At 33.0% G+C, this 16,128-nt stretch overlaps 1 protein-coding gene across 1 annotated transcript in view; it reads left to right on the top strand.

Moving 5' to 3' along the window:
* Positions 1–16,128, top strand: part of Smp_143370 (protein phosphatase 1 regulatory subunit 12b (myosin phosphatase targeting subunit 2), putative) — a gene marked incomplete at both ends in the record, with an annotated part of 68,777 nt that overhangs the window by 27,956 nt on the left and 24,693 nt on the right. The window contains 4 exons of the mRNA XM_018791069.1: positions 3,034–3,665; positions 4,129–4,238; positions 5,867–6,362; positions 13,206–13,320. Coding sequence (XP_018645718.1) covers positions 3,034–3,665; positions 4,129–4,238; positions 5,867–6,362; positions 13,206–13,320 — 1,353 coding nt within the window. The remainder of the gene's footprint in view (positions 1–3,033; positions 3,666–4,128; positions 4,239–5,866; positions 6,363–13,205; positions 13,321–16,128) is intronic.

Below are 16,128 nucleotides of genomic sequence, written 5' to 3' on the forward strand. Positions count from 1 at the left end.
TCGTTCAGAAGGACGATGAAAGCTCCACGACTAAACTATCCAGCTCAGAGAACAAAACTCCATCAAAATCATCCATCTAAGCTACAAATCTTCTCCACCATCTCAAAAAGGCAACAACGTACATTTTACACATCCGATGATTTTTGTTCACTTTTCTACCCATCTGCTGATATTAAAGATGTTTTAAGCAAATCTAGTAAAAGGTGACTTTACAAATTTACAATACTGATTCTATAATGACAATAATGGTAGCGTCCTGATTATTATTGCTATCAAGAATATTACTATTATGTGCCTAAGCTTTAGAACTTATGTATCTAGTTTTAGCTAAAAAAAATTCGTTTATTCTACGTTATATTTTATAATTTTCTAGTTAGTGATTGTTTTGTTTATATATACGGTAAGAACGTCATATATAATAACGTGTATATAAATAACCATGTGGATTAACACTGGTCATTCATTCTCTGGTATTCATGTATACATGTCGAAGTACATTTGTCAATGTTTAACTTGTTAGGTATGGCAACTCGAACTGATGTACGTACGTACGAAGTTCTACATTGTGACTGACTGAAACGTTTTTTTGTTAATCTTTTTAAGCTGTTATATACTGTATAGTGAATAGAGTTTAACAAAGCATTCATAAGATATCCCACAAGCATTACCTTCATATATTTTTTTAATTTCGTATATATTCTAATATCAAAGTAGTTGATCGATGCTAGATTTATCATTTTACGGTTTAGACTGATTTATATTAATCGATGCGGATTAACTCGTTTAGGGTCTACGCAATAACCATGATAAATAGTTGGAGACTTTTTGTGACACAGCTTAGAATCTTTTATAATAGCGTAGATACATTCAGTCTTTAGCCTCCTCTATATCTTCAGCATTAATATCACTTTATTCATACCCTTCCATCCGATCTCTTTGAACTGTATTCACATTGTTGAATATTTTATATTTTCGTTGCCATTATCCATTATTGCGATATATTTACTATTCATTTTATTCAATTGTTCTTATCTTACTAATATTTTATGACAATTTAGCCCAACTCACATGTTCTACAGACTGTACTTTGATCATCTGACTGATTTAACTTCACCTGATATTTTGCTTGATTAACATTATTCTACTGCTGCTAATCTCCTACAAGTTTGTTGTTTACTTACTCATCTTTTTCAACCTTCTTTAATATTTTTCTCGTTCTATAATAAATTTTCCTTTAGTCATCCTGTTGAATTAGAGACTGATGAAAATGTGAACACAGATAATGATGATGACGATGATGATAATTCTCTTATTGAAATTGATCAATCCAATTGTGTAAATAAAAAGCCAGCTATTGAACAAGATATATACTCATCGTTAAATGATACTCCATCATCATTGACAAATGGAAAATTAATAAAGAAGACTGTTAGCAATGAAGATATGGTATTGAATACTACTACTATTACTACCACTACTCAATCTACGTTATTATCTGCACAAGAACGAACAGAGATATTGCAATCCGCCACTATGACTACTAGTTTTAATCAATCAACCGACCAACAACCATTTATAACATCTTCTACCCAAGAGAAACGAAGCTTACCGTTGTCAGGTAGTTGACATATTACTTCATCTTTCTAGTGAATTTCGCATGTGATACTTTGTTTGCTATATATAGAGGAGGAGACTAGCAACGATTGGAAATATTTAAAAAATATATTTTATTTATTGTTAGTATTAAGTAATCGTAAGGACATGTAGAATTGTAGAATTATTGATTAGTTTGTAGTATTTAGTTTTTTATTTGACTAGGTTTGCCGCTATCTCACAAAATATCCCATCTCGTAGTTGAATATGATGTGTATAAATGATTAATAGTTGAATACCACACATTTATGTAATATACAGTAAGTTAGCTGTAGTCGTTCTATCTTCTGAGAAAAAATGCATTCGTTTAGGGTTTCACTCATCTGACTCGGTGGACTAGTCAACTACTTCGGCTAATTCAATCATCAATTGATAATCAGTGGTAAACGGGATTTATAATCTACCATATACGTACTAGTAGACGAAAATTATGATACTGTGTTCAAGGTCATTGTTTAGCTGAGAAGTAAATATTTTAGGCCTCTACCCCTGTTAACTTATTCAAATCACGAACCGATCTCAGTCAGACAACTGTTGAAAAATTGGAAGCACTGGATGGCCATCTTGTTATAGTATGTAACTTCCTAACATTGTGCATTTGTAAAACTTTTTCTTCTCCACCTGATTAGTAAGTAACAGTTTTTATCATTTTTGGTGAGACTATAATTTATGGACGAACCACTGAGATTTAAGATAGCATGTCTTAAATTTTGGCGTGAAGGTCTTTCACTCATTCATCTAGATAACATTTTAGCATTACAGCTGATGTCACTTCGTGATGAAAATAACAAATCTAATTCCTAACCCTAACGTTCAACTGTAAATCCTAATTCTTCATACTAATTTAATACGCTCATTTAAACCTAGTAAATGGTTGGACATTTCCAAGGTCGTTTTAGTGTCGCCCAGAGGTCGTCCGTAACTTATAGTCTCACCGCTTTTTTTCAGTAAATTTATCATCTTAACACAGCAGCCTACGCCAACCTCGTCATAACTCGACAGTTCTACTATATATATGCAAGGACTATTTCTAAAACATCTATCCTCAAATACTGCGAGCTTGCACATTGTCTGAACTTCAAAATAAAGTAATACAAAGGTGAACTACTCCAAAGTTTATCAAAAAGGAGTCCGAACCTAAAAATAACTGTCTAGCACTTCATAACTTTCAAAGGTTTTCTAAGTAACATCATTTCCTGATGAAAGATTAATTTTAAATCATAGCCAATAATTTCACAAAATCATCTAACCTAATTCATATTCATATTTATCAGGAATTTGGGAAAATTAACTATTGCTGAACATGTCATTTGAAATATCACATATATTTACCTGTTATTGTTTGTTTTTTTTTGAAAAAAAACTCTGGACCCCGATTAGACAGTGGAGATTTTCTATCAATTGATATTAATAAACCATTCGAAAAAACTGGGAAATCGATATCACCAGAGAAATCTCCTGTGATGGTCACTTCGACAACATCTATATCATCGGATGCGAATAATGACTACACATCTTTTATCAGTGGTAATAATAATAATCGAATGGAAAAAGAAGTGTCAGATAATATTATGAAAATGACCGTCCCTGTTTCTTCATACTCATCATCAACAACAACATCCCTACAGCCAGGTAGTGCACTTCGTCATTCATCACTGTCTCCTTTACCTATATCTACTAATAGTGTATCTGATCCTACTTCATCATCTACATTACATTTAAATCCCCAATTGATTGAATCAGAGAATATAACAGATCAAAAATATGAGAGTGATAATTTACGTGAAAGTATAACGAATAAACATAAAACCGGTATTGTAAGTATTATATCAGCTTCACAAAATAAACATCCTATTGATGAGAAATCACAAACTATTGTACATAATAATACTCCTAATAAAGAATTATCAACCTCCTCAACTGCGACAGCGACAACAACAACGACTGCTACCTCTAATACTCCATTAGGAACAGGACGATCAATTACGAAAATAATCGCTGTCAAACCTAGGGTAAGAGCTAATATATGTAGAAAGTTATCTATTATGTCTTAGTATTATTTGTTAATCTCTTTATTTTTGCTTCCAGTGATTTTCTCTACAAATAAGAATCATTATAATGTGTGAAATAATCAATTTACTAACGTAAGTGGATTCTTCTAGACAATCAACGTTTAGTTTATAGACTGTAAACTTAAATCTGTTTATTCGAATATGGAGAACTGATTGATTGGTTAATTTATCCATTTCCTAAGTATAGATTCGTGTGTTAGGCTTTGAACCCCTCTATTTAAGAGAAATAATGAGGTTACGTAGTTACTTAAACCAGTGTAGTTGAGGAGGGGTTCGAACCTGTTGACTACTAACAATTATCTAACGTCTCAAAATAGTCGGTGGTATATATATATATATATATAATGCCTCAATATTTTTCTGATAATTTTCTTCCTCTTTAAATCGTCTATATTTATTTTAGCGAAGTGATCCACAGAAAATGAACCTTGATGAAAAGGAAAGTGTTTTATCCGTGAATAATACACAAAGTAAATTATCCAGTCCTGCTCCTGAGACTACAACTAATCGACGGTAAGTTAACATTATTTAATGTTTTTCTTGCAACGAAGAAATTTATCAAGGATGGTAGTTAAGTTTCATTGCATGTTTCAGATTACCATGGTTATATTCATGTCGTTTTATCTTCAAATTGTGCGATACATAGTAATTATGAATAAACATTGTCAGGTATTTCAATAAAAAAAGCAACACTGTATATGCTTTCTTCTCAACATAAACAGTTTTTAAATAGTTTCCAACAATTCATTGATTATATCTCTGACCATGACCACTGGATGTCGGAGTTTCGAATTCAACTGGCAGGAGGTAAACACTATTCCTACACAGGATTACATATATGACTAATTAATGAGTAATGTCAATCAATACACAATACCTAGATCCAATATAATTTTCTACTGACTACCTCCAATCACATGTAATCAGGTTTAAAGGAGAGGGATTTTCCCAGGATTCAACAAACACTTGCTGATAATCGAATATAATATCTCATACTTGATGAATGTTTCATAATTTTATTATTATTATTATTACTAATGTATTTATTAGAGTTCGAATTATTTCGAATATGTGTTCAGCAGAGGGATTTCTTTTCAACGTAGTCAATATATATAGGATTGTACAGATTGTATAGATTGATAATAAATATGTTGAAAAGATATCGCGTTGCTGAAATCCATGTTTTTTATGTCTAAATGAGGATTATGAGTCTATTGCGATAACTTTTGATGTTAAGTGTTTAGAGGCAGTTCACTGGGAATACGTGAACCTAAGTCTAACGTGGTCTCTTTTTGACTACATTTACCTACTTAGCTTATCAACATAGTCCTTATTTAGTGTCGATCAATATTGTAACAACTTCGTAAGAAAATGCATACTATAGTTTTATGTGAACTACACTGAAATACAGTAGTGGACAAATTAAGGTATTAGAAAACAATAGAAACATTGGTTTATTTTTGAGTTCCTATACTGGGATGAGATAGTTGTACTATAGTTTTAAGAGTTCGTTCCTTTTCTCTCATTCTCGAAGAGCTCTCATTCGACGGTGTTTTGATAATCCTTGCTAGGAAATTTCTTCGCATTGCTTTAAAGCGACGAAGCTGTTGTTTGCAAAAGTGAAGGGATGAGAAGTAAACAGGAGTGTTGTCTACATGGACCCGCTTTGGAGAGTTCGAGAACTCTAAATTCCAAACTTATGATGTATATGGCTTCTAGGATACTGAGTGAATGAATGGTAGATGAACTCATTTTCGTCCTTTGCTACCACAGTAAGGTGACTCTTGAAGCTGCTTCGCTACCTTAAAAATTAGAGCTCTATTTCAAAGGCTTGCACTATGACTTTCTAGGAAAAGCAAGTTCTTTGGTTTATGTGTTCAGGTTCGTATCCTAGCTCTTACACAAATATTTTTGTTAGCTGAATACTATTTTTATAGCCTAATTATACCAGGTTTCATCTGAAATAAATGAATCAATAAGAATTCTTTTTCACAATGCTTCAGAGATAAAATAAACCTTTTTCTTGTTATTTTAGTGTAATGTTAGTAGTAAATCAATAAAATACCGCTTATTTACCTGTGAATCAATAATTTGTCACTTGTATGTTAATTTACATTTTCTGAATTGTTTTTTGTCGTTAGAATATCTGTTGTAATGGCGCCAACCAAATCCGGTGAAACAGAGACACAACGTAGTGTCAAAGCTCGTTATGTCCGATCTACTCGACGATCCACTCAAGGTGTTTCATCAGAAGATGTAGAACAAGCTAAAAAGCTAGCTGATAAAAATAACAACGGTAGTGCTGTTGTTTCTGATAATTCCCAGCTAATGAATTCTAATCACACTGTCGATGCATCGTCGTCATCAGATAGAACAACATCAACTGATACATCAGGAGATCCAAATAATAAGTCTATTAAAATGAGTCATACTTCTTCAGCTTCCAATAGAATATATTCAGACAATCCTACAAATCTTTTTCGTCGACTCACCGACACTGAATTATTGAAATCTCGATCTAATTCTGAAACTGTAGCAGGTAGTGGCGATACGAGTATTGGCAGGTCATCTGCACGTACTGATTATTCAACTAATGAACGAGAAACTAATGACACTCGATCTTCAAGTCATCATCCTGTAAGTTTTTGTGATAATGAAAATTGCTTCACCCTGTCGCCTTATTGTTAACCGAACTGTGCGTATCAAGTTACTTTACTATGTGATCAACCATTCCAAGTTAACTCTTATCATGCTGTACTGTCCGTTTGTTTCTTTATTTTTCAGCACCCAGTTAGGAAATATTCAATCCATGTTTTAGGATGTTAAATGAACTCATATCCTTAATGTTTTGATTTTGAAATATTCACGGCTTAAGATTTTTCGTAATCAATTAACTAGTGACTTCTAGCTTATTATGTACACAACTTAGTCGTTAACAAATTAAAAAAGTGTGGTTTTCTGTTAATTGTCAACATTATGTTTTCTCCGTTGAATGACTAAATAAATAATCTTTTGCAGAATCCATGCAGTCAGTCATAAACAATGTAAAACTTAGCAAACATGTATGTCATTTCAAGTTCTTATACTGAGTCAAGATAGCGAAGTAAAGTTATCAAGATATTTACTAGAGTAGTGGAAGTATCAGTGATAGTAGTGAAGATTAGATATCTCGTGACAGGTCGTTGTTCACGAAATGGAGAGGACGAAAAGCGAATATCCGACGCTTTAACCGGGTTGGTGAATGCGGAGAGTCCATCTAGGGGAGTTGGAAAACCCTGACTCCAAATCACTGGTGCACATGAGCCTATAAACCTATTGTTGGTCACGGGCAACCATGGTACTGCATCTCTTTACATTGCTCCACTGCCTTGTGGATCAGACCTTTAGATCAACAGCTCGGGGTGCAGCCCCCTAAGAAAACCACCTGCTTCAGTTTGGGCACCCGGAAAGTATTTCATCCCTCACACGAATCGAATGATTTATGTTACACATGTCCATTCCGTGCCTCCTTGTACCAATACTTATGTGTTTAAATAAATGAAATAAAAGTAGCTGAAATAAGTAACTATACAATTTCTCAATGATTATACATAGTACCTAGGTCGTTGAAATTTAACGTTTTAGTGATATTTGGTGCCTCATTTTACTAACGTTTATATGTTTAAATAAATAATAAATAAGCTTTCTTCCTAAACTTCCTCGTTTGGTCTCCTCTATGTGCATCCATCAGTTCATCTGCTCTTGTGGAGCAAGGTACACATGCCGCAGCCACCGCTTGCTTTCGAATCGGGTGCGAGAATATGCCCGAATGTAGTTCTACTACGGTGAGAGGAAAGCAGTTAGAATTTTCACTCCTGAACATTTAATCGATTCCAACCACTTTACAAATTCATAGGTTGACTTTAATGTTGCTTATACAAATCGTTCAAATCTACATAAATTTCTTCGTACTCAACTCCTTAAAACAGCAGAAGCTCTTGCCATTCATGAAATGTAGCCTAAATTGTGTGTACAAAATAACCACTTCTTTTCTTTACCATTACCTTACCTTTAAACTTTATTATTATTATCATCATTAATATTATCAGAATGAGGGTTTAGCAATTTAATAGTTGGATTCATGAGTCGATTTAAGCTAGACCACCATGGGAAACCTGCAAACACTGGACGGCCGTTCTGTTCTCATACGGGACTCTTCGGCAGTGCTCATCCACGACCCCGCATGCGGTGTTCCAACCCAGGACCTTCGGTCTCGTGCGCAAACGCTTAACCTCTAGACCACTGAGCCGGCATCCAACGGTGTTATTGTCTAAATCCAACCAATTTACGATATCGCGCTACCGCCCACTATTGTCTTCAGTTATTCACATGGGGATTTGTTTTGCTTTTTATTTATTCTGTTGATTTTTGAATAAAAATGTAGGGTGGGGGTGAGTCAGTCAGAAAGGAAAATACAGTTTTAGGGTTCTTACTTAAAATGTTACCCACCAAAGCCAATGGAAGTTGGTCGCGCAATTTCATGGATTGGTTGAAGTTGAACAATATTCGTGGATGGGCACTCCTGAAGAGTCCCGTATGAGAACAGAACGGCCGTCCAGTGCTTGCAGGTTTCCCACGGTGGTCTAGCTTAAATTGATTCATGAATTCAAGTATTAATATTATTATTATATTTCGTATTTGAAAATATCTCCCTCCAGTCATTGTTTTGATCCTCATAATTTTATTAATGATCATTTCAGATATCACTTCATTTCATTCAATCCTTCTATTACCTTTGGTTATTGTAACAAAAACATTTTAATCATCTTACTTCACTAACATTATAATCCGTTAATAAGTTTACATGGCTTTCTATTTGCATGCAACTAATCTTTTGTTGTTATTATTCATATTACGTAATCTAAGATCATAATCTTTCCATTGCATCATCATATTTATTCCTTGTTCATGTGTCCTCACGGAATTTAAAAATTTTCATATATATATGTAGTTTGTTACTAAGTTCATTGGAAACAGATCCCTTCATCAGACTTCGTGTTTCTCTCCAATCTTAGTTATCACAAAATTACATATCATACTATAATTTACTATCGATTACATTGAAGTGATCAAATGTTGACCTCAATAAATCTAAGTGGTAAACTTCTTTTTCTCATATCCACGAGTTACTAGTAATTTAATGTCAGAAATAACAGATATCTCTTGAATTTTAATGATTTTTTCATCTATGCCTTGTCTGCCTTTCCATGCCACATTCATTTTTAATGCTCTACCATTTTTCATGATTTCCCTTTTTTGGTATACTGTTACTATTTTGAATAAAATACCACCTTGTTCAGTGTTCTCATTTCTTATAATCTATCAATTTTCTTCGATCACCTAAAATTCACAGGACTAACGAACGTGACCTTCAATAAAATGTATCCAAGAAGAAATGTATAAAAAAAATGTTAAACTGATAATTAGTATTCATTAAAGAGTACTTAAAGAGTACAACAATCAACTAGCTTTGATAGAAAATTCACGTAGGTCCAGTAAGAAGCTATGACCATGTCAAGTATGGCGTAGTTACTAACCGAAGACCATGAAAGATGGTCGCTCAATATCGTGAACTGATTGAAGTTAGACATTAACATATTCGGATGCAAGCTCAGTGTACTCAAGCGAGTCTGAATGCTCTAGGTTCGATTCCCCTTTTGGTCAGAGATCGTTGATCCCCACTACCGAAAAGTCCCTTACTAAGATAATATGGCTATCCATTGCTTCCATATTTTCACTGATAGCCTAACTTCGGTTCAAAAATTCAACAGAATACAACAATCTCCATAACCATATATATACAAAATATTATTTTTCATAGTCACTATTAATATTTTCTATCAAAACTATTGTTCCAATTTTCACTTTATAACCTTGATTTTGTTAGGTTGCGGTATACACTTATCATACTACAATAGTACTGTACTGCCTGTATTATTTCCCAATACAGAACGTATATATATGTATATATACATATGCTTTTGTGTGACCTGCTTCTGTACTATGATGCAAATTATTTTATTGATCAGTTTATAGTTGTATCCCTTCAATTCACAATTACTTTGATTATGCTGGTAGAAGCAATAGGATAGAGATATGGACACAGATTAAATTTTGTGTTGTGTGTAGTTTCTAGACGATAATATATATCTATATATTGGATAGAAATGAACTTTGTTATATTTAGTGGATGTGTGTTTTTTTTTTCTTCAAGAAAACAATACAGTATCAGTATCTTCGATTGCCCCGTTTATTTTGTAAATTATATCATACTGTGCAGTAGTTATAATAATAATAATAGTGTAAGGTATGTCTGGGTATTATATATCAAAGTGTGCACATGTATACAGACTATTGATATGCTTTATTAAGAAAGAAAAATAACACTTGTAATGATCGAAATGTGTAGTTCATGCGTGTAATATCTAATATATGTGGTTACTAAAGCTTCATATTAGAATAAATAACTGAATGTTTAGTTGCGATACCACGTGTTCATTTTTAGATAACAAAACGCAATTATTCGATGGCATTCAGTGGTATTTCTTTTTTATTTTTATTTTCTACAAAGCAACATAAACCAAATTGAATAGGAAGTAATCTCCGTTTTGTAAAAAAAGAAAACGATTTTTGGGGTTATTTTAATACTTAATTGTTAGATTCAAGTTTACTTTCTTTTCTAATTTACGTAATCCATCGGAGTCATTAATTTATCTTTCATTGTATTGTCCGTTCATGAAAAGGAGGTACTTTCTCTGGGTTTCAATTTTTCTGTCCCTATAACATAAATTTCTGAATTGACATTCAACGCCCAATTTGAAAACCTTTATGATCAATTGAGTACTTTATCCCCCTCATCCTCAGAGAATCAAAGTTTGTTTAAAGCTAAATCAGTGGGTATAGCATATCAGTTTCACTCTTTTTTGGACCGAAGCAGAGAAGCATACTAACTTCTCAGCACTTCAAATCCTTAAAAGAATTGCGAAACAATGTCGATATTATTATACTTAAACCCGATAAAGGATCTGGTGTTGTTATTATGAATAAGTCCGATTACATAAATAAAATGGAATCGATTCTCAGTGATAAAAGTAAATTCATGGCTGATGTTGACTCCGATGGATTACGTAAATTAGAAAAGAAAGTAAACTCGAATCTAACAAAATTGTTAAACATGAATGCTATTACACCGAACCTATGGGTTCGGTGTATCCTCATTTATATGGATTGCCAAAAACTTAATTGTTACTGTGTTCTCGTCAAATTTTTTGTTTGTTTGCTATTATCCACCTTGCAAATTCGGTCGTAGTACATGTACATACATTAAAGGTATTGACAACTAAATGAATTGACAGTATTCAATAGAACAAATATGTTGCTTACAACAGAATAAATAATCTATTCTGTTTGTTATTAATGGTCATGTCTCATAATAATCTAAACGATATTTTACATACATCTTGGTAGGATACAAAAAGAATCTTTAGTATCGGTGTTGAATAACAATTTTGGTGTACTGATTATAGCATAATGAATTGGTTTTTTATAGTTCTACGTGAACGTTCATTAGTTGAGGTGTGTCAAAATTACCACTCAGAGAGATAGAGAGAGAGATCTATATTGTGTATATGAAGAGTAGGTTAGTGAATTTTTGATGTCACACAAGTTTAAACATTGCCTAATATCACGATCAATTATTGTGCTGAACCGCATCATATGGTAGATGCTTTCAGGTGCTTATGATCAATCCTCATATGTTGGAGATTTTAATTGGCACTGATTAAAATCATTGTTGATGTTCTTCAATTGTGATTTTTGTTTGAATCTTGTGCCTCAATATTAGTCCATCATTAGCGAACTATATATTCTGTGTTCAATATGTATACATATATATATTCTTTTACTAATATTAATGCGATTATTTTAAATTCTGTAGATTTTTGCATATAATAGGTAAGGTAATGTACTCTCAAGTGAGTAAAGATTGTAGGTTGTATCCTGTATATGATCGTTGTTATTCACTTCAGCCGCAAACTGGGATACAACAATTATCTAATCACTCTCTCCAATAATATACCATCTAATGCATGTATGCATCGAGCTAAATTATCATACTACATCACAATAATGAGGTAATAATAGTATAATATCTGTAATAGTGGAAAACATGGGATATAAAAAGTGTTATAGTGTATGCTATTTATGTCTGTCGGCATAACTAGTATGTAACACCAATCGTAAGTGGAAAACCTGGGAAAAGGAGGCTAAGAAGATCGAGTTGAAGAAAACAAAAAGAGAAATAGAAAGGAATTGTGAATTGGAAGTATCATACAGAGTGTAAAGGATAATTGGTGGAAGATTTGCAAATGAAGTATTTAATGTATGATTCTCATATTCTTATTATGTATTAAACAATAAATTGATCATCTCCACCAAGTCTTCATTCATTATAGTATAGTTTGTGCAGAACATGTAAATTTGCAGAATCAAAGGTATAAAATAGTAATTTTAAAACCCGAGATATAAAAGAAAATAAATGATTGAATTTACTTGTTTTAACGGAACTTATTCATACTAGTGATCATGATCATTATATTATTTTCAACCGTTGGTAGTTTAAACCTACCAATTCATGTAATAATATCTTAATTCAGATCCCGATTCCACCCACTATCTCTTTCAACGTATTCCTACACCAGGGAATATCACTGATCGGAATAGTTGTCTAGTATTATTACTCTCTTTCATTTTCATTGATTATAGATTTAAGGTTAATCTCTGATTAAAAAAACTAATCTCTAAATGTACAAGATTTTTTTTTGTTGGTTTCATCGTAAATAATTTTTTATATCTAATTAGTAGAAAAGTATTTCCACCTAAAAAAACAGAAAAGTGTTTCCTTTACTTACTTACTTACTTACTTACTTACTTACTTACTTACTTACTTACTTACTTACTTACTTACTTACTTACTTACTTACTTACTTACTTACTTACTTACTTACTTACTTACTTACTTACTTACTTACTTACTTACTTACTTACTTACTTACTTACTTACTTACTTACTTACTTACTTACTTACTTACTTACTTACTTACTTACTTACTTACTTACTTACTTACTTACTTACTTACTTACTTACTTACTTACTTACTTACTTACTTACTTACTTACTTACTTACTTACTTACTTACTTACTTACTTACTTACTTACTTACTTACTTACTTACTTACTTACTTACTTACTTACTTACTTACTTACCCCTCATTGAGGAGCAAAGGCCGCTCACCAGCATTCCTTCACTAATATAACCTTTTAGCAATGCAAGACAACTTGATTTTGTTTAACTGATAAACGAATGGCTATCCGTTATGATTACATTATTATACCTAAATTCCTTACCAGCAATTTTCTATTCATTTGTTTTTTTTTTGAAGGCTTCAACTGGTCGTCATGTTAACTTTTCAGGTGAAACAAACATGAATTCTTCTACGTATGATGGTAATTCACGACGGTCATCTTATATTTCAAAAGTACGGTCTTCAGAGCATAGTAAGTTTATCATATTTATGAGAATAATCTCGTAATTTGAAATATTTACTTATTTATTTAAGCACATAAATATTGGTACAAGGAAGCACCAGATATATATGCGCCTCACAAATCTCATTTGATTTGTGTGAGGGCTGTGATACTGCCCAGGTGCCCAGACTGAAACAGGTGGTTTTCTTAGGGGGCCACACCCAGAGCCTTTGACCTAATGGTCTGATCCACAAGACAGTGGAACATCGTGAGTAGATGCAGTCTCATGGTAGCCAATAATCAACGATTGATTTATACGCCATATATTCCTTCAGGATACTGGAGCCCATGTGCACTATTGGTTTGGAATCAGGGTTTCCTAACTCCCGTAGGTGGACTTTCAGTGTCCACCAACCCGGTTAACGCGCTGGACATTCGCTTTTCGTTCTCTTAATTTCGTAAACAACAGTAATGCCACGAGCAGGCAGTGAGTAGGACTTCCCTATCAGAAGCTATATACGCGTGGCCATGTGAGAGCATTTCGAGAGGGAGAACGGAAATATTTAAATTCATAATATGTTATATAAATTTTGAAAGTGAAAAGCTCATTTAAACAGTGTCTAAAACGAACTATAATAACGTTCCTTAAAGTTGGTTGGTGATTTATAGTTAAATCCAGGAAATACATTTCTTCATATTTGTGACTCGTCGGCTAGATATATATATGCATATGTTGTTAGTATTCACACTGAGACTCTAACCTAATCCTTTTTTCGCTGCAAACGCCGAACGTGTTATCCACTGGGCAAATGAATTTAGTGAGAGTCCCAGCACTGAGATGTGGCTATATCCATTTAATGTGTCCCTAAATAAAATGACATGGGCGTCCTGTATTCCACTACTAGCCAATATCGATTTTTAATAAAAGGTTATAATTGGCAATGCCGAATTAATCTGCTTACGATCAAAAATTTGCCAATAGAGTTTGATTGCTTACAGTCCTTAATATCAACGACAAGAAACTACAAATACTTACAAATAAAACTGTCTAAGTTATATATATTTATAGTTCATAGTCTAAATCACGAACTGATCTCAGCTGTTTTGTTCTAGTGTGGGATTCCTCAGCAGTGCGGATTCACTATCCCGCATCCCAAATTTCAGCTGTGAATATCCTACAATTTGCACTAATTCTTTTTATACTAATAAATATATTTAACCTGTTCAGGGAAATTAGTGCGTTGTACACCTGCAGCTTAAAATTCAACAGATTTGTTAAAATATTTTGCTATGTAGGTAACTTAACAATGGATACCAACAGAACCTATACTCTGAAAAAATGGTTTAAATGAGGTAGTAATAATAATGATAGTAATCCATTCATTACAAGTTACCTAGTTGGGTAAACAAATATACTACTCATATAAGCTGGGTTTTTTGTACCCACCAATGTCTTATCCTTACTGATAGCCAGTACGTTTTGCTTTTGCATACATGTAATTTCATCAGTTTGTAGAATTAATCAAGTCAAAATAAGTTAATGACTTTAAGTCCATCCATATCAGGGGTAACACAGTTATCTACCAGTAACATAATATGATTCTGCAATATGGTAAACTGATTGAATTTATAAATACAAATCAATTGATTCTAACTTAATGATTCTCAGTTAACCTTTACTCATCGCGAGACCTGAAGCTTGTGTTCAATTTCTAGTAGTAGGAATATTATGAGTATTCTGTGCTAAGCAGTTTCCTACCTTGGATCAAATAGCTGTTCACTGACTTCTATTTTTTTCAATGTTTGTATCTGACTAAAATTGAATTTGTGATGTAAATTACTAGACCAACCCCCCCCCCAAAGAAAAAAACGTTTGTAGGTGACTTTCTTCAATATTACCCACTTACGTAAGTGAGATTAGTTGTTGTCTGTTATGTATACCTCTTTAATTGTTATAGAGCCTTTCAGAGAAATTGCATCAAATCAATGCACAATTTTACATTTATTCCCTCCTAATATAACCGATTACGGCCTATTTACTTTATTTCACTGGGTCAATAAGTGAAAATCACATGTGGTTATGTATTTGTGTGTATGTATGTATGTATGTATGTAATACACCAACTATTCTCGCTTAATACATTAATTAGTAACTGTAACACAAACAAATAAACATTACTTCTGTTTCAAGTAATATAATATGAATTATTATTCTTGTCACTATTATTAAAACTTTTTTTAACTAAAAAAAGAAGCAGTGACCAGTGGAGTTCAAACCACGTCTGATGTGAGATATCAACCCACTGAAGACAAATGATGAACGGTTGCTCGACTTCGTGGATCAGTTGAAGTTAGACATTAACAATGTTGGATGCCGGCTCAGTGGTCTATCGGTTAGGTGCTCTGGCACGAGACTAGTAGGTCCTGGGTTCGAATCTCGCGAGTGCGGGATCGTGGATGTGCACTGTTGAGGAGTCCCATAATAAGACGAAACGGCCTACCAGTGCTTCCAGGTTTTCCATGGTGGTCTAGCTTTAATTGACTCACGCTTTCAACAAAAAAACTGTTTGTTATTAGTAATCAAACAATCAATTTCGATAGTAATTGTTTTATTAAACTAATCTTAATGTATATATCAGCTGAAGCATTAGACAGTTGTTTCATCATTGGACAAATACAATGTACACTGTATGACTTATACAGAGTTGAACGTGAATAATTAATCATTGAAATCTGAATTTATTATTATAATAACTAGGCTGATTAACCGCCTACTATTAATTGTCAGCATGATTCATAGATTGCATACTTACATGAATATATTCATGGAATAGTTAA

This window comes from Schistosoma mansoni (genome assembly GCF_000237925.1).
Source record: "Schistosoma mansoni, WGS project CABG00000000 data, chromosome 5 unplaced supercontig 0198, strain Puerto Rico, whole genome shotgun sequence".
Lineage (NCBI taxonomy): Eukaryota > Metazoa > Platyhelminthes > Trematoda > Strigeidida > Schistosomatidae > Schistosoma > Schistosoma mansoni.